The sequence below is a fragment of the Oryx dammah genome, unplaced genomic scaffold (genome assembly GCF_014754425.2).
Source record: "Oryx dammah isolate SB20612 unplaced genomic scaffold, SCBI_Odam_1.1 HiC_scaffold_10, whole genome shotgun sequence".
Classification (NCBI taxonomy): Eukaryota; Metazoa; Chordata; class Mammalia; order Artiodactyla; family Bovidae; genus Oryx; species Oryx dammah.
The window spans coordinates 25250561-25278315 of record NW_024070194.1 but is presented as its reverse complement, the minus strand read 5'-3'; the positions used below and the strand labels follow the sequence as shown (position 1 = coordinate 25278315).

Here is a 27755-nt window from a genome sequence, read left to right as displayed (position 1 = left end):
GCGTAGTGTGCAAAGTGACAAACTCAATTGCTCTCTAACAAGTCTATGTTAAGAATGAACTCTTGAACTACTTCTGAGTAATTCCTGATACATCCCAGCCCCACCCAATCTGGGAAGGGGTAAGACTAGTTATTGAAATCTTTCTCAGTCTTTAAAGCAGCAACTCTGGTAAGAGAGCATCAACTTCAGAAAGTATGCTCTGAAATCGCAAAGTTGCCTTGACAAGTTAGGAAGCTCAAGCTTCAAACCAGTTTTGGGGGCTTTCTGATTTGAATGTCCCCACTCCCGCCCCAGGAAGGTAAATCTGCATGAAGTATCAGGGATATTCCACAAGTTCAAAAACACCAAGCAGACAGGAAAGCAGACTAATGCTGCTTGTAAAACATAAAGACCTGTTCCTAGTCTTACTTTGCAAGCCTTGGCCAACTCCTAACCAGTACCTGGGGAAACTATTTAAGACTGCTCTTAACCCAGAAGCAATGGGAGGGCAGGGAGGACTCCTCACCCTTTGGGGGGCAGGAAGAGTCCCTGGGCACCAGGGAGGGACAAGGGTGAACCCTACCGACAGCAAATCCTTCAGGAGGGTGCGGCCAGGTGGGCGGGACGGCCCAGGGGACCGAAGCGAGGGTCTGGGCAGGTAGGCGGTGTCCCGCACCCAGTCTGGGGGAAGGGGCGGAGGGGACGTGGGCACGCTCGGGTCTGCGGCCCGCCCGGCCTCCCGCGGCCCTCCCGGTCGGCCCGCCGCCACTCACCCCCAGCAGACACACTTTGAGCTCCCTCAGCGCCATGGCCTGGGAGCCAGGGGCGCGGGCCCGCCGCCGCCCTAAGTTGAGAAGGGAGAGGCCCGGCCCAGCACGAGCATCCCCCGGCGCCGCCGCCGCACGGCCTAGCCCCGGCCGCGGGGCGCGGAGAGGCGGCGGCCGCCCGTTCGCTGGCCCTCGGCCCGGCCCGTCCGTCGCCAGCCGCGCGGGGCCCGTCTTAGCAGCCCGCAGGGTGCCGCGGGTTCCCGGGCGCCACCGCAGCCGCCATCTTGGGACGCCGGCCGGGTCACCTGACCTCCCCGCCCACTTCGGCAGCCACCTTCGCCGAGAGGGCGGGGCCGGCCGGCGCAGCGAGGCTCGCGGGGAGGCCCGGGCTCGGGGGCGGGGCTGGCACTGAGGGGGCGGGACACTTCGCCATATGCCCCGCCCTTATCCCCTCAGGCCCCGCCCCTCGGGCGCCGGCCCCGCCTCCAGGTCATCCCAAGATGGCGGGTGAATGGGGTCCAGCTCCTGGGGCGCCCCCCTCCCCTTCAGCCGGAACCACCCCACGAGGCCCGAGGACCCCCCCCGCCCGTCCCTGAGCCCACCTGCCGCAGCCCCCTCGTAACTCCTTGTGTGTCTCTTGGTTTTCAGAGATGCCCCTGTACTTTGTGGACTTGCAGGATGACTTAGACGATTGTAAGTAACAGTTGGGGCATCCCGCCCCTCCCTGGGAACTTCTCGCAGAATTAGGGGTGCTCAGAAGCCGGGTGTGGGATCTACAGGCTGGGCTCTTCGTGTTGGAACCAGACTAGGGGGACCCCCAATTGCCTTGATCACTTGTGGCGGTCCCTCCTCACTGGGCGGGGCGGCCGAGGACAGGGAGCCCTCCCCGCCGTAGGGAGGATTTTTGTTGTTGGAAAACTTCTGACTTCCTGTTACTTTCTCTTCCTCCTCCTTCTCCTGCTGTGGCCCGGGAGAGCTAGTCCTTGGTTCATCCTGGCGATTCCCGGTGGGAGGAGGCGTGGTCCCCTCCGGGGTCGGGGGGCTTCCAGCCAGGGTCTCCAGTTGTCCCCCAGGACTTTTCAGAATGCCGGGGAGTTTGGGAGGTCCGGCTCTCCATGTGGCCGGCCACAGACTCGCACAGACTTCTCCAGTGTCTTGGCCACAAGCCCAGCCCTGTTTCATCCTGAGGAGCCCACTGGTACCCGCCTTTCTCGGATGGGTCTCCCTCCTGTACCTTCCTGCCCTCTCCTTTAGACTCACTTTAAGGACTGATGGGTGGAGAAGATGTACCTGTTAAAGCAAGTTCGCACTGGTGGTGAATGAAGCATTTCTTTTCTATTCAGCAAACTTTTCTTGAGGACCTCCTGTTTCTGGGCCAGGCCATGTGCAGATCCCAGAAGCTACAAAGATGAACCTGAGACTGTGATGGCTTTCACAGGCCAGGGAAAGAGCCAACTTGTAAACAGATAATTACCAAACCCTGGGTGCTTGCTGATGAAGGAAGCCTGTACAGACAGACCATCACAGTAACCAACATCAATGGGGCTTACTGTGCTCTTTTCTTCTGCATCTACAAGTTTCCTACTACCATAGGTCAGGCACATTTATATATGTGTATTTTATTCTTTCAGGTGGTGTCATCTGCATATCTGAGGTTATTGAAATGATTTATACACATCATTTCTTTCAGAAGGAGGCAACTTTATTAAAGTAAAATGACCCTTGAAGGGGCCAGTGGTTGTGGGTTCTGGAGTCAGATGGCCAGAGGGTGAAGTCCTGAGCCAGTCTTTACGGGCTGTGTGTTCTTGGCCAAGTCACTGTACCTCTCTGAGCTTCACTGGCTTCATCTATAGCATGGGCGTAATAATGGTCCACCTCAGAGAGCTTTAGTAGAGGTTAACTAATAAAAGGTTTAGGAACTTCTTTGGTGGTCCAGCGGCTAAGACTCTGTGCTTCTAATGCAGGAGGCCCAGGTTCAATCCCTGGTGGCGGAACTAGATCTCACGTGCCACAACTGAGAGTTTGCATGCTGTAACTCAAGATCCTGCATACTGCAATTATAAGGTCCTGCATGCCTTGATGAAGATCAGAGATCCTGTGTGCTGCAGCTAAGATCTGGCACAGCCAAATAAATACATAAAAAATAAAAGGTTTAGCATGAAGTCTTGTACATAAGAAACAGTAAATATTACCTGCCATTATTATTGATGTGATCATTATTCATAATTATTGAATACTGTGGAGCGAGGTACAATGTGGGCTGTGGGTTTACAAAATGTTTCAGCCAATGGGTGTCTTTGAATGAAAGGAATGTAGCATTGCTCTTGATAAGCAACAGAAGGTGCTGTTAAGGCACCTCTCATTCACAGATTTAACATTTGGCCTGGCTGGAAAAGCTGGTTTTAGGCTATTTCAGTTATCTAACAAACTACCTGAACACTTAGTGGTTTAAATCAACAGCATAACAATTCTGTGCATTGACTGGGTGATACAGAAGCCTCATGTGTTCTCTGGAACTCTGGGGAGATGGGAGGGTTCAAAATGGCTTTCTTCACCTGGCTGTTGGCAAGGAAATCTGCTGGAACTGTAGATCAGGGCCTCAGTTCCACAGTTGCTTCTTCCACTTGGCTAGCTTGGACTTTCAAAGGGTGGTTCAGTTCAGTTCAGTCGCTCAGTTGTGTCCGACTCTTTGCGACCTCATGAATTGCAGCACACCAGGCCTCCCTGTCCATCACCAACTCCTGGGGTTCACTCAAACTCAGATCCATCAAGTCGGTGATGCCATCCAGCCATCTCATCCTCTGTCGTCCCCTTTTCCTCCTGCCCCCAATCCCTCCCAGCATCAGAGTCTTTTTCCAATGAGTCAACTCTTCGCATGAGGTGGCCAAAGTACTGGAGTTTCAGCTTTAGCATCATTCCTTCCAAAGAACATCCAGGGCTGATCTCCTTCAGAATGGACTGGTTGGATCTCCTTGCAGTCCAAGGGACTCTCAAGAGTCTTCTCCAACACCACAGTTCAAAAGCATCAATTCTTCGGTGCTCAGCTTTCTTCACAGTCCAACTCTCACATCCATACATGACCACAGGAAAAACCATAGCCTTGACTAGATGGACCTTTTTGGCAAAGTAATGTCTCTGCTTTTGAATATGCTATCTAGGTTGGTCATAACTTTTCTTCCAAGGAGTAAGCGTCTTTTAATTTCATGGCTGCAGTCACCATCTACAGTGATTTTGGAGCCCCCAAAATAAAGTCTGACACTGTTTTCACTGTTTCCCCATCTATTTCCCATGAAGTGATGGAACTAGATGCCATGATCTTCGTTTTCTGAATGTTGAGCTTTAAGCCAACTTTTTCACTCTCCTCTTTCACTTTCATCAAGAGGCTTTTGAGTTCCTCTTCACTTTCTGCCATAAGGGTGGTGTCATCTGCATATCTGAGGTTATTGATATTTCTCCCGGCAATCTTGATTCCAGCTTGTGCTTCTTCCAGCCCAAAGGGTGATGGTGGCAGGCAATTGGATCTCTTCTGGCAGCTAACTTCCTTTTGTCTTTTCTGTATATGTGTACAGAAAGGAATTAAGAGATTATATAGGAAAATAATTCTGATTTTGGCTCTGTTTGTACATATCTTAGGTGACACTTGTAATAAAGAATGCATTCAATACTGTTTAGGAGACAGCTGAAGACTTGTCCTGGTAAGGAAGGAAACCAGCATCATGGCTCTGAACACACCCAGCCCATGGGTAGGGCCACTCGGGGAGCCTCCCGAGGCTTCCTTATTGCGCAGAGGTGGAGGCTTCAGGATGCTGTATCTATGAAATTACAATATAATTGGTTTAATTAATAGCCGTAATAAGAGGGCCTTTCCCCACCAGTAACTTATGCTGCCCCAGGTCCCACCTTTACACTTTACTGTGGTGGTATTAGGGAGGCATTACGTTGTGATTACGGCAAAAACCCTGAGGTCCAGTGACCCATTTCCTGCCTTTAGCTGAGTCAGCATAAGCCACTCACTCACCTTTGTTCACTTTCTTCATCTGGAAGACCTGACAACTAGAGATGCTTCATAGGACTGATACGAGGCTTAGATGAAACAGAAGACACAAAATGTTTTAGGGACTTCCTTGGTGGTCCAGTGGCTTAAGACTCACACTCCCAAAGCAGGGGGCCTGGGTTCGATCCTCGGTCAGGGAACTAGATCTCACATTACCCAACTAAGAGTTTGTATGCTGCACCTAAAAAACTCACACATGCCTCAAAGATTGAAGATCCCAAGCGCTGCAACTAAGACCCAGCAGATAAATAATTAATTAATAAAGTATTTAAAAAGACAGCCCAGTGCCTGGCATAGAGTATTACATTCAGTGATTATTACTGTTATTATTTTAACTGTCATCATTACTGCTAGGCATTCATGTAAGATTTTCTGTTCCTGTGTTAAGGGTTGCTACTGTGTGGTAGGCGGGATTGTTCCTGTTTTATAAATGATGAAACAGAATCAGAGAGGTTAAGTAACTTATTCAGTACAGCATAGGTCATAAATGATAGAACTAGCAAAACTAGCAATCAGACTGGTTTGACTAGTCTTGACTCTTCCTTTTTTTATTCCATCACAGAGATCAATCTCACAAATATTCTTAAGCTAATGGTAGGGCACAGTTTGTTGGTTTGGGTGGGTTCTGCATCTGTTGTCCTCCTTGGACTTTTTTTGGTCTAAATGATGGGATAGCCATTCCATCTAGGCTGTAAGTCTCTTTGGGCAGGGACACTGGTCATCCTTTTTATAACCTAGTGTCCTCCATGATCTAGGCGTTCAATTAATGTCATTACTGGTAACCAAGATGGATTACGAGGCTTGTCTGATTTACTTTGTGATTTCTTGATTAAATTGGCTCACTTCAGAAAGAAGCCGTCAGGAAAGGTTGCCATGTTTTTTCAAAATCATTCAGTCTCTGGGCCATTGGAGCACAAAAAAGACTTAATTTTAATGAATTAGCCTGCTGAAGCAACCCAAATTCCTTCTCTTGAGAGCAAAAAATGTGTGAGATGGCCAGACACAGTGGTCCTGGTGGTAGATTACACGTGGAAGGTGGAGCTGGACGCATCTCTGCCTCAAGGGCTTATAGCCTGTCAGCGGCTGGGTTGGTTAAAGTATGTGGGGACTAAAGAGGTGTCACTCCAGGTAAGGCTTGCTTGACCAATTAGAATTTAAATGTGTACTAGTGGTGGGTGAAAAAAAGTGAGGGGACTCTGTTGCAGATATAAAGAGACCTATCAATAAAATATAATATATGGTCATATTTGGATCTTTAGTCAAACAAATGAGCTATAAAAAGACATTATTGAGACAGTGGGGAAAATTAAACTTGACCCAGGTATTAGGTTATATTAAGAATTATTATTAATCTTGTCAGATGTGATAGTGGTGTCGCAGTTTTGTTTGAAGGAGAAGGACCTTATTTAACAGAAGCAAATAGGCATTTGTGGGTAAAACAATATGATCTGTGAGGTCTGCTTTAAAATACTGCAGCAAACAAGAAATAATCAACAAGTTGGAAAGAAAGATGAGTGGGAAAAATTGGCAGACTTTATACTTGAAACTGGCTGGTTAAGGGCGTGGGGATTTATTATATTAGTATATTTTTGCATATGTTTGAAAATTTCCTTAATAAAAAGTTTAAAAAAATGAGGTGAAAGTTTCATATATGATCAAACATCTATATGAAGAGTTTAATGCTGGATTTCAGTTCTGAAGTCAGCTGCCATGTTATTGTAAGATATATTTAGCTTCAAAAGACAGACGTGGAAAATGTATTAGTATTTGCGGGACAGTGTATTTCTTTCCAAATGTTCAGGTTTTGAGAGTTAGCTATGAAAGAAGTTGGAAAAAGGTATACTCCTATTGATGAAGAAAACTAGATGCCAACAAATGGTGTGTGTTTCTTTGTTGGAAATAGGATTAGCTAAGTTTGAGGAATACAGATAGACTCTTGGAATAGAAGGAGTGGAGTATGTTCAAGCTTGAATAAAAGACATCCTCTAGAGCAGGAAGGAAGCATTCTGTTTCACCTGCCCACTTTGGTCAGGTTTGTAACAACGTTGTGCTCAAGGACCACAACCAGGCGGAGAAACTATATTAATTTGAGCCCCAAACCAAACCACTGAACTTTTTCTCGAACTATTACATAAACTTGAATCAAAGATTGTCAAAAAAAATTTTAAGTATAAACCTCCCTGTTGAGTGAACTAGTTTGAACAGGAACTTGAGTGTGTTAACAGTTGGGAAATAGAATGAAATCCAGGCATTAGATTGTTCTCTAAATCAGAGATGGGCATTTTTTTTTTCCCATAAAGGATCAGACAGTAAACATTTTAGACTTTGCTGGCCTGAAGTCCTAATGCAATCATTCAAGTCTGCCATTGTAGTCTAGTAGCACCCACTGCTGCTGCTGCTGCTTCTAAGTTGCTTTAGTCGTGTCTGTGTGACCCTATGGACAGCAGCCCACCAAGCTCCTCTGTCCATGGGATTCTCTAGGCAAGAATACTGGAGTGGGTTGCCATTTCCTTCTCCAAGTAGCACCCACAGTTCGGTTCAGTAATGGACATAGTTGATTGCTAATACAGTTTTATTTACAAACACAGGTAGTGGGCTGGATTTGGCCTTCTGTTCTAAATCAAACTTGATTCTATTTTTACCCCCCTTTTTTGAGGGGTGGTTTAATTGAAGTGTAATTTACAATGTTGTGTTAGGTTCAGGTGTACAGCAAAGTGATTCAGTTATATATATATTATGTATGTATATAAATCTTTTATATATTTATTTTATGTATATTTTTCAGATTCTTTCCCATTACAGGCTATTGTAAGAGTGAGTGTGGTGGGAGCCGAGTCAGCCTTGCTTCCTGTCTGATGATCGTAATGCATTTTACTCTAGTTGTTCTGCGTTTTCCATTTCCTGTGAGAAAACCAGATGAACACCAGAGATTCCCTGGAATCGTCTCTGTTTAAAAAGAGAGTTTTATATGGCTTTCTACACCACAAATTAAGATTTTTTTAAAGCAGAAATTTCTGCAACAAAGTCTAGCTAATGAAAGAGGAAGCAATTCTGAGCTTCAGAACATCACTTAGCCTTAACCTGATTGGGGAAAAAAAAAATAGAGGTGAGGGCAGGTGCTCGCTCTCCTTGTGTGGAAAATCGTCTGGGTAATAGATGTTCCTCCGGTGGCCTCCCAGGCACCAGCCTGCGGGAGGTGCTGGGGGAGGAGGGATGAAGAACCCCTGGGCTCCATCCCAGAGCTGCTCCCACCTAGAGGGCAGGCGAGAGTAGTGATGGCGCAGATGGGAGGTGCCGGTTGATTTGGCTCAAGCCCAGGAGGTCCATTGGCAAATGACCTCAGTGAGAACTTCCCGATGAAGCCAAGGAGCAGAAGCCAGGGCAGAATGAGTTGGGAAGGCTCCAGGGGTTGAGGCAGTGTTGCCTGCAGTCCTGTAGCTCAATGATCATGCATTGAGCACCCACTGTATTCCAGATGCTGGCTGGCCTTTGGGCATTTTGAGGAACAGTCACTGCTTTGGAGAGCTCCCAGTCTAGCAGGGAAAACAGACCCTTTCCAGAAGAAGCAGTTGGAGAGGTTAGAGAGGTTGAAATCATTTGCTTTTCTTCTTAGATAGAAGAGCCCAGAACCGATTTGTGTTATTTATATCTACTCTGAGAATCTTAAAAAAAAAAAAAAAAAAGATAACTCAACAGTTCCATGCCTGGTTATTTGCCCAACGAAATGTGAACACATGTTTTCAAAAAGTTAATGTCAGAACTTCCCTGGTGGTCCAATGGCTAAGACTCCGCTCTCCCAATGCAGGGGATCCCTGTTCAATCCCTAATCAGGGATCTAGATCCCACATGCCACAGCTAAGAGTTCACATGCTGAAACAAGATTCTACATGCCAAAATGACCCAGCACAGCCAATAAAGGAAAGAAGACAGGGTCATAGTTGCACTGTTCTTAATAGTTGAAAACTAGAACCCACCCACATGTCCTCATTGAGTACAATGGATTATAAAGTGTAGTTATGTTCACACAATGGAAACAATGCCTCTGTAAGAGTGAGTGATCTCCAGCTCCACTCAGTAATATGGATGAGCATCATATAGTGGTTGGTGAAGGAAGCCATACACAAAAGGTAGAGACTGCGTGACTATTTACACAGAGCACAGAAATGGTACGGCAGTCTCTGTGATCTGATGAAGAAGGCAGGAGAGTGTGCCCCCACCCCCCCAACACATGTAAGGCAGGAAGTGGGAGGGAGAATGGGATGGGGAGGGCGGGTCGGAGAAGCTGGAAGGATTCTTGCACTGAGCATATTCAGTTTAAAAGTTTGTCATGTGGATCACTTACTAGCTATACACTTTTCTGAAAAGCATTGCTTTTTAATGAAAGGCACAGGGGAGAGCATAGCCATGGGTGGGGGGAGGGGGTCAGTGCAAAGAGGAAGATGGTGGAGAGCAAGCGGGGCAGGTGAGGGCAGGGCAGGACGTGTGAGCTGGGCGTGGAACTCGTGCATCCAAACTAGCACATCCTCAGAGGAGTGTGCTTCTTTCCACAAGGAGAAAGGTGACCCTCCTGGCAACTTGGCCAAGGTGATTGTTAGGAAAGTGGTGTAATGTCGGCCCGCATTGCTTGATTGCATCAAGTATCTTGAGCAGCAAGAAAATAGAGCCAAGACTCCACTCGCCAGTGCAGCAGACATAAGAGACTCGGGTTGGATCCCTGGATCAGGAAGATCCCCTGGGGGAGGGCATGGCAACCCTCTCTGGTATTCTTGCCTGGAGAATCCCATGGACAGAGGAGCCTGGCGGGCTGCAGTTCATAGAGTCACAAAGAGTTGGACATGACTGAACTGACTCGGCACACACAGGTACCCACCCATAACACTCACCCCAGATGTTGTTGATTTTCTTTTCCAACCTTTTTTCCTTTTCGAATCTGCCTCATGTCTGGGGGGGAAATCACTGCATTTTATAGCAGCACTCTTGCACTCATTAACGCTGTGTAGACTCTGGCCCCCTCACCCCCACCTCCTCCAGTTCTATCCCCAGCCAGGTGGGTTGGCAGGAAAATTGAGATGTGTAATATCACCGTGGAGCCCATGGCAGCTGGGAGCTAAAGAGGGCTTGCCTATCAGGTAACCCGAGTCAGTGTGTCCCCTTGACCGTCAGTGTAAAAGTCAGACTCATAAATAATGGCCAAGTTTTGGAAGCTGTGATTAAAGCCACAAATCAAAGAGGAATTTCCATGTATGCAAGGTATAGAAAGGCCAGCGTCTTGTGAGTTGGGTTGGTCTGTTCAGCCAACCCCTAGTGCTAGTAGTAACAACCATCAGTAGCCCTCCAAGGTTTGTGATAGAGAATATTATGCATCAGACAGATCTGCTCATACAGGAGCTAATAAATCTGTGTGGGTCTTGTTAGAGAATGGCATTTATACAGAGAAAGTTTGCCTGAGCAACTAGCTGTTGAAATTTAGTTAAGTCAACAAGGACCTGCAGTGTTCAGGGGTCGGTCCTTCTCCCCCCTCCCCCAAAGCCAGTGAAGAATCAAGAATGCTCTTTCTTTTTCAGATGGGTTGGGTTTGTCTGGTCTAGCTTTTAGAAATAGTCCCAATTTAAGAATTCGCATTAGTATTTATAAGCCTGTTAGCAAGAAGGATGAAGCCACTTTAAATAATACATTAATGGATGGTTTACACTCGTCTCCCCCCAAATCATTTAAGGCCTTGCAGAGACTTAGTTATTGTTCATTGAAGAGTGGCTAATGAGAAGCGCAAGAATTATCAATTATGTAAGTTCTACATTAATACAGTTTTCTCACTCTCTCCCCCCTTTTTTTTAAGTGTACATTTTGCAAATAAGGCTAGACTCCTTGTCGGCCGTCATCAACTAATCTTCTCACATTTTGAAACGGACACAGACAGGGGGGCCCATCTGTCATCTTCTCTCAACCAGTGTCCCCGAGTGCTGTGTTAAAGAATGGAAAATTGAGATTGGGTGGCTAATTGGGCTGGCCCAGGGTGGCCTGTCTCACTGAGTCATAGTGACAAGATGGCACGTTGAATGGAGAACCCTAAATTCTGGGCATGTCTGGAGAAGGAACGCTTAATGAAAACACTGGAGTAGTCATGCTCTAATATCCTGCCTCCATTTCTACTCCTGTTCATGTCTGGGCCAATAAAGGTATCTCTCTGGGCATGTTTTACTGTGTTTATTTTTTCTCACCTTTCTGCTTCCAACCAGTTCTGGGGTAGCTGCTCAGCCAGGGTTTGATGGCTTCGAGGGAAGTCTCTGGCTTTCCGAGCCACTCCAAGGCAGCAACAGCCTTTCTTTTCCCCCTGCTGTGCTCTTCCCTTCATCCAGAATCATCTCTTTCCCTTTCCCAGATCCCTTCTCTCTTCCTCTTTGGTGGACTCCTACTCAATCTTCAAAGTCCAATTCATACCCTTCTGTCCTAGGGAAACACTTCTTTCACCTCCTTCTGTAAGCAGAGCCAGTCTCCTCCCTGCTTTGTTTATACCTGAACTCCATGGCTCTTGTCACAGGGGGATTGTGTGTTGTTATATGCGGGAAGGTCTTTGTTCCCTGGGGGGCCTCTGGAGTCTGGGGACCATGCCTTTGTCATCTCTGAATCTCCAGTACTGTGTTGAATTATGGTTTACTGTCGTCTCCTGAAGTCAACCACAGTGGATAGAGAAGAGGGTGCTTGCAATGGGTCTGCTGTGAACACACCTTCTGTTTTTTTGTACTACATCCTCTAATCCTTTTCTTGATGGAAAATGATGTGTAACATTTCTTTTCTTTCCCTCTTTTTATTAGCTTGTATCTAATGTACTTTGAACCTGTACATCACATCCACCTAACATTATATTTGAAGTGTTAGTTCATACTCAACCTGTTTTAAGACAGATTGGTGTCTTATGAAAAGCACTGATGCACACGCAGATGTCCACTGTGTGTTTTGGCCAGAGCAGCCTCATCCAATGTATTCTTTGCCCCAGCCTGTTTTAAAAGATGAATATCCTGACAGTGTGCATTATTTTTGGTAGATGACCCTTGAGTAACCAGTTAGTATAGAAGAGGCTATAAACCCCTTTTCCCACCCCACCCCCCAGGTTTATAACTTTCAGAAATGTAGTTAATGAGAAAAGAGTTTTGTTTGTTATTTCTACTTAGTCACCCAGCATCAGGGTCAAAGGGTAATAGTGCTATTATAATTTGTAAACTGACCGGGACCTCACTGAAGAGAACCTCATCTTTGGTTGTGTGAGCTTAAGACTACTGCTCCACAGCCACTCTGGCTTTGGTTGGATGAGCGTTATATCTCTTAGTTGGTCAACTGGGCTTTTACACTTGGACCATTCCACTGGAGGGCAGGTAGCCACCACAGCTACTGGCTGATATGCACCAGAGTCATGGGAGCGTGGATCCTGCAGTTCAGGAGCCATGTGGACATGGAGATGTGCAGTGGGGGCCAGGGTGCTGAGCAGAAGGTGTGGTGGGAGGGGGCCCTCACCCCTACAAGGCAAAGAGCACTTCTTGGCTCTTCAGCCCTTGTCATTATTCGTCATTTTTTGGTAAGAAATCAGTGAAGGTGAAGGTGTTAGCCGCTCAGTCGTGTCCAACTCCGTGTAACCCCCGTGGACTGTAGCCCACCAGGCTCCTCTGTCCATGGGATTCTGCAGTCAGGAATACTGGAGTGGGTTGCCAATCCCTCCAGGGGATCTTCCTGACCCAGGGATTGAACCTGCGTCTCCTGCATTGCAGCAGACTCTTTTATGTCTGAGCCACCAGGAATCAGAGCCCAAGAAGTCAATGTGGTCCCGTGTAGACTTGCCAATGAATCTAACACGTGGCAAAAACTTAGCAGCTGCTGCTTGAAAGTCATTGCATAGATGGCAAATGAAGCCAGTCATGATCAGTATTGTCTTTTAAATGTTTTACATGGGACCAAGAAGCCTTGAAGTTATTAGAGACTATTTTCTTAAGAAGTCATTGCTTTTCCATACTATTTTAAACTTTCATGAATGGGGTAGGTAACTTTTTTTTTTTTTTCAAATGTGAGAAAGTATAATGAAAAAATTTGAACAAATTCATACCCGACTTCATATTTCATTTCTAGCTTGAATGCTTGAGATTCCTGATGTTTCTGGGTGACCTGGACTCGTGGGGCTTCAGAATAATCAGCTGCTCCTGGTGTCACCGTGTCCATTAGACATTTACTTCTTATTCCCGTGAACAGTTGCCAGACAGTTTGCTCCATGGGCAGTGGCTAGAAATGTACATCCTAGAAAATTCTGTCTGAGCAGGGGCCATTTTGTATGTTACTGGTACTGTCAGGAAGGCACAGCAGGCTAGCTCGACAGTTCTTTACCATGTATCCATTCGTTCATTCAGCAGCTTCTACCGATTGCCAGCTGTGTGCCAGGCATATCAAAGAGTCAGTGACAGATTTTTGCCCTGGGTGCAGCGGTGGGGGTGTGGGGGTGGACCCACCGTAAGCAGTAGATGCAGGAGGAGAATGTTCTCTGTGTCAGAAGATGATCCAGTCCCTGAAAAAAGAGAGAAGTGGATCAGGGTAGGGTGGGGCATAGGCGGGAGGCGTGCAGTTTCAAAATCAGGTGGTCAGGGCGGACCTCAGTGAGAAGATGAGGGAGCAGAGATTTAACTGAGAAGAAGGACTTTATCAAAGAGGACACCTTGGGAAGCAGACCTCTGGGCAGAGGGAAGCCCCGGGTCGTGTAATGACCCCCCCACACCAGGGAAGTGACCAGAGTCTTGGGGGAAGAGTGAGGAGCTGCATGGTTGGAGGACAGGGTGGGTGGGGGTGGGGGCAGGAGTAGTGGGAGGTGAGGTCTGAGAGGCCAAGGAGGGCCAACGGGGCATTCCTGCTGACCTGAAGCCCCTTCCCTTAAGGGACCATCCACTCAACCAGGGGCTGCCCAGGTATCGACACCTGACACGTCTTTCTTTTTCACAGTGGTTCTCGACTAGGGACCCGTGGCAATGTCTGGAGACGTTCTTATTTTCAGAGTGGGGGCAGGGTGCTCCTGGGCACCTGTGAGTTGAGGCCAGGAAAGCTGCGGGGTGTCCTGTGACATATGGAGCAGCCCCACAACCGAGACTGACCACGCCACTCCTGCCGGGGCTGAGAAACCCTGCTCTGTTATTACATAGTTCATCCGCTGTTGGTTTGAAGACTTAATTAGAAAAAAATTAAAATGTCATAGTGTGAAGGTCACTCAGTCATGTCCGACTCTTTGCGACCCTATGCACTGTAGCCCACCAGGCTCCTCTGTCCATGGAATTCTCCAGGCCAGAATACTGGAGTGGGTAGCCATTCCCTTCTCCAGGGCGTCTTCCCAACCCAGGGATCAAACCCAGGTTTCCTGCATTGTAGGCAGATTCTTTACCCTCTGAGCCACCAGGGAAGCCCTAAAATGTCACAGGAAGAAGTTATTAATCCCAGTGTCTGGTCAGAATGCCATCAGAGTTGACACTGAACTTGCTGGCTATTTTCAGTCCCTTTGTGGGAAGGGGTTCCACATCGGCCTTGCATGTTCTTCTCAGTAAACTCTGCTGCTTTTATGGAGTAGTTAAACAATTTAAATACTTTATTTACAAGTAAATAGTAATACTCTCATTGATATGGTTTCAAGTAGGATTTTTGAAAAGGGCCAGAATGTTGATCCACACAAAAGAAAATGTTCACCTACATTTGGAATTTGGAATAAAAGATACTGTTGTTTGCATACGAATGTGATCCTATTAATGGGAATATTTTCCCTGGATTACACAAATCCAGTAATTTTCAGGAGTCGGTCATTTATGTACCACTTTTCTTATTTCTGCTTTATCTATATACTACCTGTAATTGTCTTTATATCAACTAATTTCTTTTGTTTAAAAACATGTTGAGAAACTTGTATGAGTCCTACACTTTGTGACCCCATGGACTGTAGCCTGCCAGGCTCCTCTGTCCATGGGATTTTCCAGGCAAGAATACTGGAGTGGGTTGCTGTTTCCTTCTCCAGGGGATCTTTCCTACCCAGAGATCAAGCCTGCGTCTCCTGCACTGCAGGTAATTCTTTACCAACTGAGCCATCAGGGAATAAGACAGAAGTAAAATGACATGATAAAATTCTAGATAGACACAGTTGTCTGGTAAAGATCTGAGTGTATTTGAAAGGAAGATGACCCAGTTTAAGACAGACCAGTGTAAAAGGAAGCTCTCTTTCTTTCTTTTCTTTTTTTAAATTGTTTTTTGCCATATCGTGAGACATGTGGGATCCTGGTTTCCTGACCAGGGATTGAACCCACACCCTCTGCATTAAGGCAGAGGTTTTTTTTTTTTTAGTCTGATAATCTCTTTATTTCTCTTTCTTTTATTAAAAAAAAAAGCTTTTTGTTTTATATTGGAGTATAGCCGACTAACAGTGTTGTGATAGTTTCAAGTGGACAGCAAAGGGACTCAGCCATACATATATCCATTCTCCCTCAAACTCCTCTCCCATCCAGGCTGCCATATAACATTAAGCAGAGTTCCCTGTGCTATACAGTAGGATCTTGTTGGTTATCCATTTAAAAGATAGCATTGTGTAAATTATAAATTCTATGATACCAAGTTATAATGTTTGGTTTGTATTGCTTTTAAACCATCATGTATATTTTGAAGAAATTAGGCAGAAGAATAGTTTTTAAAACTTTTACCCATATAGATACCATTTCCAGCACTCTTTACCTTCTGAAGGTAAAGTTTCCAGGTGACCCCGTTCTTCAGCCTATAGAACTTCCTCAAGTATTTCTTGCAGTCTGCATCAGCTGGCAATGTTTAAGAGGATGTGTTAAATAAATTCTTAGCGTGTGTGCTTTTTTCTGTTTTTTGTCTGATGGCGTCTTTGTTTCATCTTCCTCCCTGAAGCATGTGTCACTGGATGTCGAGTTCTGGATTGATGTTTTCTCTTTTGTTGCCTCAACGGTTTACTTCCATGGTCTTCTCCCTCCACTGTTTCTGGTTGAGGAGTCAGGAGACACCCCGACCATTACTCCTTGTATGTCATTTTTTTGCTTTTTCTTGGCTGCTTTCTAGGTTCTCTTTGGTTATCAGCATTTTGAGTGTGATGTGTCTAGCTGTAGTTTTCTGAGTACAATTGACCCTCGAAGAACTTGGATTGGAACTGTTCAGGTGCACTTATAGGCAGGTTTCTCAGTAGTAAATACTTCAGGGCTCCATGGTCTGTGGCTGGTTGAATCTGTGGATGCAGAGGAAACTCCCATTTGGAGGACAGACTCTTAAGTTCTATTCGGATTAACCCCGACGTGTTCAGGGGCCAATTGTATTTATCTTCTTGATGTTGCTGAGATCCTTGGATTTATGTACTTACTTATTTCATTGAATTTGGGGAATTCTTGGACATTATTTAGTCATCTTTATCCTGTTAAGTCTGCCCAGTGAATTTTTGAATTTGAGATACTGTTTCAATTTTAAGAATTTTATTTGGTGTCTTTTTATAGTTGACATTTCTTTGCTGAGATTTACTGCTTTTTCAGTCATTATAGGCATATTTTCTTCTCATTAAAAAAAAATGTATTTATTTGGCTGCTTCAGGTCTTAGTGGTGGCACGAGGGCTCGTTCTTTAGTTGTGGCATGTGAAATCTAGCTCCCTGACCAGGGATTGAACCTGGTTTTGCTGCACTGGGAGCCCAAATCTTGACCACTGGACCACCAGGGACATCCTTAAAGGCATATTTTCTTTTACATCCATAAGCATTTTATAATAGTTGTTTTAAAATATTTATAATTCCAACATTTGGATCCTTTGAGTCTGCTTTGACTTTTTTCTCTGTTAGCTAGTTTATGTTTTCTTTGTTTATTGAGTAACTTTGGATTGTACCCTGGGTATAGTGAATAGCCTGTACTGTAAAAAGGTCCCTGGATTCTGCTGTATGCCTCCAAAGAGTGTTGATTTCTTTATTTTGTTTTATTTCATTAGGCATTCAGATTGACAGTTCTACCTGTTCCCATTGTCTTTCCAGTAATGGAGAGTACCCCCAATCTCAGTTCGATTCCCTTAGTCTTAGCTGTGCTGGAGCTTGCCACACAAATGCATGGTTTAGGGGCCAAGCCAGAGTTTAATGCAAGGACTTCCCCTTTATGATGTTTTCCTTTCTGGTTCTCCCCACCCCCAACTCCCACCACACACACACACTTTCTGGTGGCTGTGGTTGCCCTAAACTGTGGAGGTATAAGCATAAACAATATCAATAATATAGTGTGTGCAGTGATTTAGTAGTAATAATAGCAGCTGACATTTTCAGAGTGTGTATGTATGTCATATGCTGTATAACTGTATCTAACTATCTACTACTGTCTTTTAATCTACACTACAATAGTCATCACTGGTAGGCATCCATTTTATTAGAGTGAGAAACTGCATCAGAGAGGTGAGCTGTTTATCTGAAGTATGGACCTTCTAAGAGGCAGAGCTAGGTTTCAGAGCAGGTATTTTGACTCATTCTCCTATTGAGCATACGGTATGCCTCTGATGTCTATTAAGTGAAAGGCCCAGAATTCAATCTTTAATTTTTTCTCTGTTTTCTTCAGATGGCTTCTAAGTAAGGACTTGTTATTAATTATTCAGTTCAGGATCTGTAGTTCTTCAAATTGAATATTCACTCCCCCCACCCCGCCCCCCATTCTGGAAGGTTGTTAGCCATTATCTCTTTGACTATTGCCTCTCCCTACTTCCACTAATCCTTCCTGGAATTCTTCTTGGGCTTATCTTAGACCTGAGCTTTCCATTCTTCATGTGCCTTAATTGCTGGCCCAGATTTCCAAGTCTTTAGTTCTCTGCAGAGTTCTGGGTGATTTGTCAGCTCAATCTTCCAGCTCACTAACTCTCTCTTGAGCTGTGTCTAAACTGCTATTTAAGCCAGCTACTGAATTTTTAATTAAATTGTCTCTATTTTTTATCTCCACTTGGTTCTTTTTCAGACGCGCCTGCTCCTCCCACCCCTCGCTCTCCTCTTTTTTCGTTATGATATCTACTTTAAAATCCTGTTCATTCTATGCATAATTATTTTGATAGTCTATTTCAGATTTTTTTTTCCTCATATTTCTCATCTTGGGGTGCAAGTTCTCATTCGTTGTGTCTGCTCTCTCTTCCTCTGGGTGGTAGTTTGAAGGTTTTTTTTTTTTTTTATTGCATATTTATCTTCAGCAAGAATCATGTGATGAAGACACATGCTTACTGAATTGTGAAAGTCTCTTTAGAACAGCTTGGGTGCTTCTGCAGACATGCTTGGAGATGGAATAATTCTGGACAATGAGCCTCCCAATTGCTGAATGAGAGAGGCTCCTATGCTCTGTAGGCCGGGTCGATCTGGTCTCTGCTCCCATGGGTCATGCGAGGCTGTGGTTTTGATTTCTCAAGAGCGACTGTCCTTTACCTTACTCCCACCTTAACTGTATCCTCTTTCCACAGCTGTCTTCTACAGGGGGCTTGGCTTCAAATTGACCACCCCTCTCTTTTATCCCCAGAAGTCTACTGTCTTAGACCTACCTGTGTGTAGGTCTTAATTGTTGACCGTAGGGTGTCAGCTTCTGCTGAGCAGTTGTTTCCTAGCAGCACACAAATAGTTATCTTCCAGGGGGCTGCTTTGCTGGTCTCTGCGGCTCCCTCCCTTCCCCAGCCTCCTCACACTTCCTGCTCGGTGGCTGGAAACCCTCTAGGCGGTCAGCCACTGCTGCCCTGGGCACAAACAAGGAGAGAGAGACCTTCTCCTAGGTATCCTGGAACTGGGCTGCTTGCTGTCCAGCACCTGAAAACTTTCCTTTCATTGATTTTCCTGGCAGGTCTTTTTACCTTCCTACTGGAAGCAAAGTCTATTCTTTCCTTGCTTCAGTCGCCTCAGAAGCCGTGACCCTTCCCTTTGGCTTTGTTGTTCTGTCAGCCTTCATCTCTGTAGGTTTTTCTGCTCATCTCTTGAAATAACACTGGGCTGGAATGCAAAACATTTAGGTTCTAAGAATCCCAGTTTTTGCTGCTGGCAATGGGGGCCCTGAATCTTAAATGAGGGAATTTATCAAGGCATGTTCTAAGGTCCCTTTTTGCTTCTTTATGATTCCATATTATAACATTCTTTTTTTTTTAATTTAATATTTGTTTTCATTCAAGTTTCTTTTGGTGTTTCTTCATTTCAGTACTTTTTATTGAGCACCTGTTAGTTGTCAGGTCCCATACTAAGTGCTGGGTTGACAGCCCCTCCATGGAGCGGGCAGAGCTGCTGGAGGATGAACACAAGCAGTCACAGATCCTGGTGCAGCAGTTTTCTTGGGATGAGAGGTCAGGACAGAAGAGCTGCAGCTCCAGGAGGGGCTGCTGCCAGAGACTGGCCTTCCCCTAGAGGCCGGGGAAAGGCTGTTTTGGACAGCACTGCCCAGGCTTGGGTAGGGCGTAGGGATTAAGAAGCAATGGTTTCTCGGGCAGTGGGACAAAATCATTGAGATGAAGCCTTTGGTGCATTTGAAGAACTAAGGGAAGGCCTCAGTGGCTGAATCCCAAATAGGGAGGAGGGAGGGACTTCTTTGAAAATTAAAATTAAAATTTTGGTTTCCTCTCTGGTAGTACAACACAGTGCAGTGTCTAGGGTCTGACTGAGTTCAAATTCTGACTCTGTCACTCTCTAGCTGTGTGACCTTTGGCAACTTTCTTAGCCTCGCTGAGCTTCAGTTCCCTTAACAAAACTAATACAGTATTGTCAGGGTTCAGTGAACTACTGCTCTACTGAAAGCTCTTAGCACAGTTCCTGGCTTACAGGAAGTAACCAATAAAGTTTAGTTATTATCTGATATTTTATGGCTTATGACTTTTACTTCCATGTATATAATTTGTGTAGTTTTATATAGTTAGTTTAGTAGATTTATTAATATTCTCTAATAACAACTATTCTTTTGTGGAACTAATTGCTAGGTTCTCTGCTGCTGCTGCTAAGTCACTTCAGTCGTGTCCGACTCTGTGCGACCCCATAGACGGCAGCCCACCAGGCTCCCCTGTCCCTGGGATTCTCCAGGCAAGAACACTGGAGTGGGTTGCCATTTCCTTCTCCAATGCATGAAAGGGAAAAGTGAAAGTGAAGTCGCTCAGCCGTGTCTGACTCCTAGCGACCCCATGGACTGCAGCCTACCAGGCTCCTCCGCCCATGGGATTTTCCAGGAAAGAGTACTGAAGTGGAGTGCCATTGCCTTCTCCTGCTAGGTTCTCTAGTTCTCTGATAAATAGAGTTTTCTGAAGAAAGCCTAGATATTGTTTGTTACTTTTAAAACAGGAGTTCGTAACCCATTAAGTACACAATTGGGCCTTAGAGAATCTTTTGAAACTTGATCCTTGTGAAAAGTTGTGTTTGAAAAGAGTGTGTGTGTCTGTGAACATCATTCGGTCCCAAAGCTTTCTGCTTTAAACTCAGTATCTTGAATCCCACTCCAGGCCGAGTCCACAGTGCTCTGTAAACGCCTGGGGGACACATGCTGGCATGTTCCTCCTGGTCCCTGAAATGCACTGAAAAAAGCTCATGCAAAGCACCTGTGGTTGGGAGGCTGGTCCTCCCAATCAGGGATCCTGCAGAGAAATGACATAGTTGGTGGTGTCACACACATTATTTCTCCAAACCTGTAATTCTTTAATAGAGTGCTCAGGGTCACCGTTACACAGTGTGAATTTTTAATAGGCTCTAACTACTAGCCTAAAAGAATTAGTTCAGAAAAAAATGTGATTAATGTTTCAAAGAGGGACTTCCCTGGTGGTCCAGTGGTTAGCACTTTGCCTGCCAATGCAGGTTGTGTGAGTTTGATCCCCGGTCAGGGGAGCTAAGATCCCCTGTACCTCCCCGTCAAAAAAACCAAGGCATAAAACAGAAATAGTATTATAACAAATTAAAGACTTTGGAAATGGTCCACATATAAAAATCTTTAAGAAAAAAAATGTTTGAAAGAACAGTAAGCACCTAGGCACAAACTTGTCATTTCTTGTTCTCAAGTCTGATCAGTTATTGCCTAAGGGTTTCTCTGTCTTATGGGTAGGAATCCCCTGCTTTTCTGCTCCAATGGTGCTTCTTGCTCAGCTGCTGCTGTGCTGAGGAAGGGAAGGAAGCCTTTCCACCCCTGAAGCGTGGGTTCGTAGAGGTTGGTGGCCAGGCTCAAGGCTGGACCCTGAGGGGCCAGATCTCACTGTCTTGACACACATGAACTCACTTGTTCCAGCATCCAGACAGGGCCAGGTAGGGTGTAACACCCACCCTGCATATTAGAACATGGGAATGTAGACAGGCTGTCACTCTGGTCACACTGCCGATACATAGAAGTTGGTGGATTCATTCCATTCCAGGGACGTTTGGTTCAAGAGCCCCTGAGCTCAGCCACCCCGCTACATTGGAGAGAGGGGGTGCCTGCCTTGCTGGGGGGACAAGGGGGGGTAGGGTTGAAGAGGAAGCGTCAGCGTGACAGTGGGCTTCTCCTGGAGGAGGGCATGGCAACCCACTTCAGTATTCTTGCCTGGAGAATCCCCATGGACAGAGGAACCTGTCAGGCTACAGTCTATAGGGTCGCAAAGAGTCAGACACAACTGAGCGACTGAGCATGCATGCATAGGCTCCTTTTTGACCAGGGTGAGCTGGAGGCACCATTGACATCCATGTAGCGGGGGTCTGGTTGGGGGGTGCCAGGCCAGGGCTTACTTGATGGGGATCGATGTCACAGGGTGGGAGAAGCTACGTGGTGGGACATTCAGACCGAGAGAAGATATGGTGCTGTGGACTTGCCATCAGATTCTTGCTTAGGTGTCAGACTTCTTTCTCTTTTGACTGTTTTAAACCATCATGTTTGTGTAGAGCTCCGTGGCCAGTTTTCACAGGGGCGAATACTTTGTGAATGAACATCCTCTGCATCCCAGATGGCGGGGAGGGTCCCCTCCACGGTGGTGACAGGTGACTTGACATCAGACCCACAGCCCAGAGGGGTAGCGTCCGGCCCTGTGCCACGGCTCTGGTCTCATCACCTTCTTCTGGTTAGAAACCTGCCCGTGTCATCCCCAATGAACTGTCAGCAGCTTCAGCTGGAAAGACCCGCGAGAGCAGAAGGCATGCGAGTGGCCACATCTTACCCAGGTGTGACCCGTCCAGTCATGTGAACTTACAGTGCGGTCCCCTTCTTCCCCTCCAGATGGATTTGAGGAGTATGGCCCTCAAAAACTGCAATGGCGTGAGGGTGACAGCTTTCTTGGACGTTCCAGGCCAGGACAACCTGCTTCCCCTCGCTCATCTGCAAAAGTATGCTTTTTCAGCAGTCACATCAACTGGTAAGCTGCACCCAGCCTCCGCACAGTTAGGTGGCCATTGGTGGCCACGTGTCTGTGACAGCCTCATGGGAGCATGTGGAGGAAGAGGGCTACAGGCTCTTCCCTGGATGCTGGGACTCTTGTTATTAGGCTTTCCGATTATTCTTGTCACTGTCTTACGGACCACCCGGTAAGCCAGGAAAGGAGATAGTGATGGAATGTAATGGGGTTTAAACAGCCAGGAAGGGGGAAGCATGGGTGGGCGTGCCACTCACCTGCCTCGTGTCCTGATGGCACCAGGCTTCTGGGACCCTCGTGCTGCTTGTCCTGCGCGGTCCATTGTCACTCCTCACAGTGCTGGCAGGACCGTCCCCCGGGCTCAGCCCATGCCTCTTCCCTTCAGCAGCTGACCCTGACTGTTGTATCAGAAAGCTGAGACATGGCTTGTCAGTTCACCGTCCGCCCAAACCTGCGTCTGCCAGCACTGCCCCCGCCTCAGAGAGGAGGGTGTGCTAAGGTTCCTGGCATCAGCTCTGTCCCCCAGCTCCTGTCTCCTCCTTCTCACCCTTCTACCAGCCCTTTCCTTCCACTTCTCTCACTTGGAACAGTCCTCTGGGTCCACCTGGGCCTCCCGCATCTTCCCTGAAGGACAGGTTCTGTCAAGACTGGTTCCTACTCTGTTCACTGAGTGTCTTTTCTTATTTCTGCTACTCTTTAAAAAAAATTATATTCTCTGCTTTACATCTATTAAATGATAGAAGGCTCGGAGCAATTGCCACAATTATTATCCCAATTTTACAGATGGGAAAATGAGGGTACTCTGAGCCGTGTTCTTGATGAGCCGCCCTTCACTGAAACATGGTCCACGATTCAACAGCTTTTTCTTTTAGCGTTGCTGCTCTTCACATCCCGTGTAAGGCACTAGCGTATTTTCTCACCCTGAAATTTTATCGTTTCCCTTTCACCACCGGATCCACCGTCCACCTTTAGTTGCTCTTCTTGTTCCTGTCTGATGCGAGGAGGGAGCCAAGTTTCATTTCCCTCTACAGTCTCCGGTTAATCCAGCGCCCTTTATTGAAAGTGCTTTGCTCACTGAGCCCTGCTGCTCGCCCCCTTTGCCTTCCATCAGGTGTCCCTTTCTGGACTCCCTCGTCAATTGCATCGGGCCATTTATCTGTGGTCACACCAGGAGCACGCTGTCTTCATCGCTGCAGCTGTGTCGTCTCAGTCTTGGTATCAGGTAGAGGAAGTGCTTCATGGAAGGACAAGGCTGTCCTGACTGCTCTTGGCCCTTGGCATTTCCAAATGTATCTTAGTACCAGTTTGTCAATTTTAGAAAACAAAACAAAAAATGTGCTGCAATTTTCATCTCATTTCATTGCATCTGTAAATCAGTATGTAGAGAATTAGCATCTTTACCATACTTAGTTTTCTATTCCTTCCATTTTTTAAGATTTTCTTCAATTTCTTTCTCTGTGTATATATACATGTATATACACATATGTATAACACATCCACATAAACAACTATAAAACTATAATACATAGTTTTCTGTTGTAGAGATCTTTCATATCTTGTTCAATTCATTCTAGGTGTTTGATCTTTTATGCTAATATAAATTGTATCATTTCTTAGAAGTTATAATTGTTGCTGACCTATGGAGTTGATTTTTATATTCTGATTTTGTCTCCATTGATTATGTTAAGTTCACTTATTAACTTTAAGAACTTCTCTGTGGATTCTCTGGGTTTTTTACACATTACAGTGATGTTTGTGAAAAATGATGGTTTTATTTCTTCCTTTCCTATCTTGTTTTATTTCTTTATTAGCTGCCTTTCATCAGCTTAAGAAAATTTGTATTTCTGATTTGTGTCTCTTTATATTCCTGTTTTGCCAGGAGATTATTTTTAAAGTTTTAAAGATAACCTCACACTTTTAGGAAAGTTTCATGAACAGTAGAAAGAATTCTTGTGTAGCTTTTACCCAGATTTGTCAGCTGTTAACACTTGGCCACATTTGATTCATATCTCTATCCTTCCTTTCTGTTTCTCAGCTATAAAAGAATAAGTTGTACACTTTGTGTTGCTTCTCCTTTAAATCCTTCAGTGTGAATTTTTCCAACATGGACATTCATCACTCACTTACATAATCCCAGTGCAGTTATCAAAATCAGAAAATTTAAGTTTGATATAGTCCTGTTATCTAATGAATGGACAAAGGAGTTTTCGTGTATTCTAAATTTCAACCCTCTCTCAGTTGTGTATGGCAGACATCCTCTCTCATTCTGTGACTTATGTTTTAGCTTTCATTATGGTATTCTTTTGGTGACCAGAGGTTATTCCTTTTAATGTAGTTAAATTTATTGTTTTCTTGTATCCTTAATGCACTTTGAAGTGTCCTTAAAATGTCTTCCTCTACCGGAAGATCATAAGCATGTTCTTTCATATTGCTTTAAAATCTCTAGTTTTTTTTTTTTCCTTTCACATTTAGGTCTGAAAATGTGAAAGTCTCATTTTCCTAATTGTCACAATTTATTGTTGTTCAGTCGCTGAGTTGTGTCTGACTCTTTTGTGACCCGTTGGACTGTAGCTCTCCAGGCTTCCCTGTCCTTCACTGTCTCCCAGAGTTTGCTCACACTCATGTCCTTTGAGCTGGTGATGCCGTACAACCATCTCAGCCTCTGTTGTCCCCTTCTCTTAAATCTTTCCCAGTATCAGGGTCTTTTCCAATGAGTCAGCTCTTTGCATCAGGTGGCCAAAGTATTGGAGCTTCAGCTTCAGCATCAGTCCTTCCAGTGAATACTCAGGGTTGATTTCCTTTAGGATTGACTGGTTTGATCTCCTTGCTGTCCAAGGGACTCTCAAGAGTCTTCTCCAGCACCACAATTCGAAAGCATCAATTGTTCTGTGACTTCTTTTTGGTCCACCTCTCATATCTGTACATGACTACTGGAAAAACCATAGCTTTGACTATACACTTTTGTCAGCAAAGTGGTATCTCTGCTTTTTAATACATTGTTGAGGTTTTTATAGCTTTCCTTCCCGTGAGTAGCATCTTTTAATTTTATGGCTGCAGTCACCGTCTGTGGTGATTCTGGAGCCCAAGAAAATAAAAGTCTGTCACTGTTTACACTTTTCCCCCTTCTGTTTGCCATGAAGTGATGACACCAGATGCCACGATCTTAGTTTTTGAAAGTTGAGTTTTAAGCCAGCTTTTTCACTCTCCTCTTTCACCCTCCTCAAGAAGCTCTTCGGTTCGTCTTAGCTTGTCACAATAACACTTTATACGTCCTCTCCCCAGTGCCACCTGTTATGATCCGCTGTCTGCTCATGACTGTCTGGACTGTCTCCTTTCCCAGTGGTCCATTTGTCTGCCCTGCAACCAGAACCACACCATCTTGATTACTATAGATTTGTAGTAAGTCTTTATATTTGATAGAGAAAGAATTCTCACCTTGTCTTTCTTCTTTGACATAACTTGTTAGTCTTGGTCCTTTGCATTTCCATATAAATTCCAAAATCAGCTCATCAGTTTCTAATAGAGCAAAACAAAAATAACACCTATTAGACTTTTGATTGGGCTCACATTGAATCTTTATGTCGATTTGGGGAGAATTGCCCTCAATACAGTACAATGTTTAGACTTCTAATCCATAGACATGGTATATCTTTCCATTTACTTGGGTTTCCTTTAATGTCCCAGTAAATTTTGATCATTTTTCTGTAGAGCTTTTATGTTCTTTTGCTAGTGTGGTGGTGGTTTAGTCGCTAAGCAGTGTCTGAATCTTGGCATTCCATGTATGGTAGCCCACCAGGCTCCACTGTCCATGGAATTTTTCAGTGTATTTTAAAGCAAATCTTAGATATTATATAATTTTATCCAACTAAAGACATAAATTTAACTGCAATATCATTATCACAGTCCACAAAATTAACAATAATGCATCCCAATTTCCCCTGACTGTCTCAAAACACCTTTTAATGGTTGGTTGATTTGAATCCTGATCCAAATAAAGTCCACACATTTCATTACATAGATGTTGTCTCTCAAGTCTTTTTTTTTGTTTGTTTATAGTTTTTTTTTTCCTTTTGATATTAAATCTCTTTTACTCTCTCATTGATTCTCCCTCTCATCTTCCCCCTACATCACTTGTTTGTTGAAGGGATCATTAGTCTTGCAGAATTTTTCACATTCTGGATTTGTGATCATTATTCTCATGGTGTAATTTAACGTGTTCCTTTGTTCTCTGTATTTTCTGTAAACTGAAAATTTAACCTGGAGACTTGATTAGATTCTGCTTCAATTTTTTTTTTAAAAAAACAATACTTTATATTTTTTTGGTGTACTTCTTATCACAAAACATCGTGAGACGGGGTCTGATTGTCCCCCTCTCAGAGCTGTTAATATTGAGCAGTGGGCACAGGTGTTTGATTCTTTCATTACAAAATTCCCCACCAACCTTTCTTCTAATGATTTTAGTGGTCACAAGTAATCATTGCTTAGATCTGTTATTTCATTGTCTGTTGGAAAATGGTAATTTTCTTTCTATTGTCTACGAAATCTGTAGAATAGCCCCATTTTCCATCCTGTTGTTGGCTCTTGTTGCCTTTTCTCTTTGCTTTTCCCAGATAATTCTTTCCAGAGGATTATTCATTTTATTAGTTATTTTGAAGAGTCAGCTTTTGCCTTTGAATTTCTCTGTTGTATGTTCATTTTCTAGTTTTCTAATTTTTGCTCTAGAATCTGTATTATTTTCTTCCTTGGAGGTTTTTATTTTTTTATGGATGGGGATTTAATTGCTGTTCTTTTTCTTACTTCATCTGAGGGATGCTTAACATGTTGCTTTTATGGTCTTTCTTTTATAGCATTTGCATTTTACATTAAGTACTGTATTAAGTATTATGAATACTTAAGTATTGTATTAATTGTGTCCTCAAGTTCTTATAAGTAATATTTTCATTCCCTTTCAGTATAAAGTATTTTTAACATCCATAATGATTTCTCCTTTGACCAATGAGTTATTTAGAAGTATGTTGATTAATTTTAAAATATTTGAGAATTTTTCAGGCATCTTTCTGTTACTTGATTCTGAGTGTAAGTCTTTTGTGGTCAGAGAACAAACTTTGTGTGATTTCTCTTCTTTAAAACTGTTGAGACTTGTTTTATGGCTCCGTGTCTACTCTTACTTGTTGAATGCTTCACATGTGCTTGAAAAGAATGTGCAGGATTTTGGGATAGAGTTATCCTATCAACGTCAACTGGGAAAGTTTGTTGAAAACATTATTGAGGTCTTATATATCCTTATCTATTTTTTTCTTGTCCTGTCAGTTACTGAGAGGGATGTTGCGATCTGTGACTTCCTGACGTTTCCTAAATGCGCGTATGTGTATGTGAGTGTTTTTGTGTACACGTGTTGTACATCTGGAGAATCCCATGGACAGAGCAGCCTGGTAGACTACAGTCCATGGGCTCACAAAGAGTTGGACAAGGCTGAGTGACTAACACATACATACACACACACACACATTGCACATTGATGTATAAACATTTTTTTTGTTAAGAAATGGGCTCATACTATATGTAAAATTATTTTTCATGTTTTTTCTTTTTATATATCATGGGCAGCTTTCT

The 27755-nt window shown here is 44.5% G+C and overlaps 1 protein-coding gene and 1 long non-coding RNA gene across 2 annotated transcripts in view; one reads left to right on the top strand and one right to left on the bottom strand.

Moving 5' to 3' along the window:
* The window catches only part of RAB22A (RAB22A, member RAS oncogene family), a 52644-nt gene extending 51608 nt beyond the window's left edge, over positions 1-1036 (bottom strand). The window contains exon 1 of the mRNA XM_040248660.1: positions 753-1036. Coding sequence (XP_040104594.1) covers positions 753-788 — 36 coding nt within the window. The 5' untranslated portion in view covers positions 789-1036. The remainder of the gene's footprint in view (positions 1-752) is intronic.
* A 190-nt stretch (positions 1037-1226) lies between these two features.
* Positions 1227-27755, top strand: part of LOC120869370 — a 54234-nt gene continuing 27705 nt past the window's right edge. The window contains exon 1 of the long non-coding RNA XR_005722533.1: positions 1227-1439. This is a non-coding gene — a long non-coding RNA (uncharacterized LOC120869370). The remainder of the gene's footprint in view (positions 1440-27755) is intronic.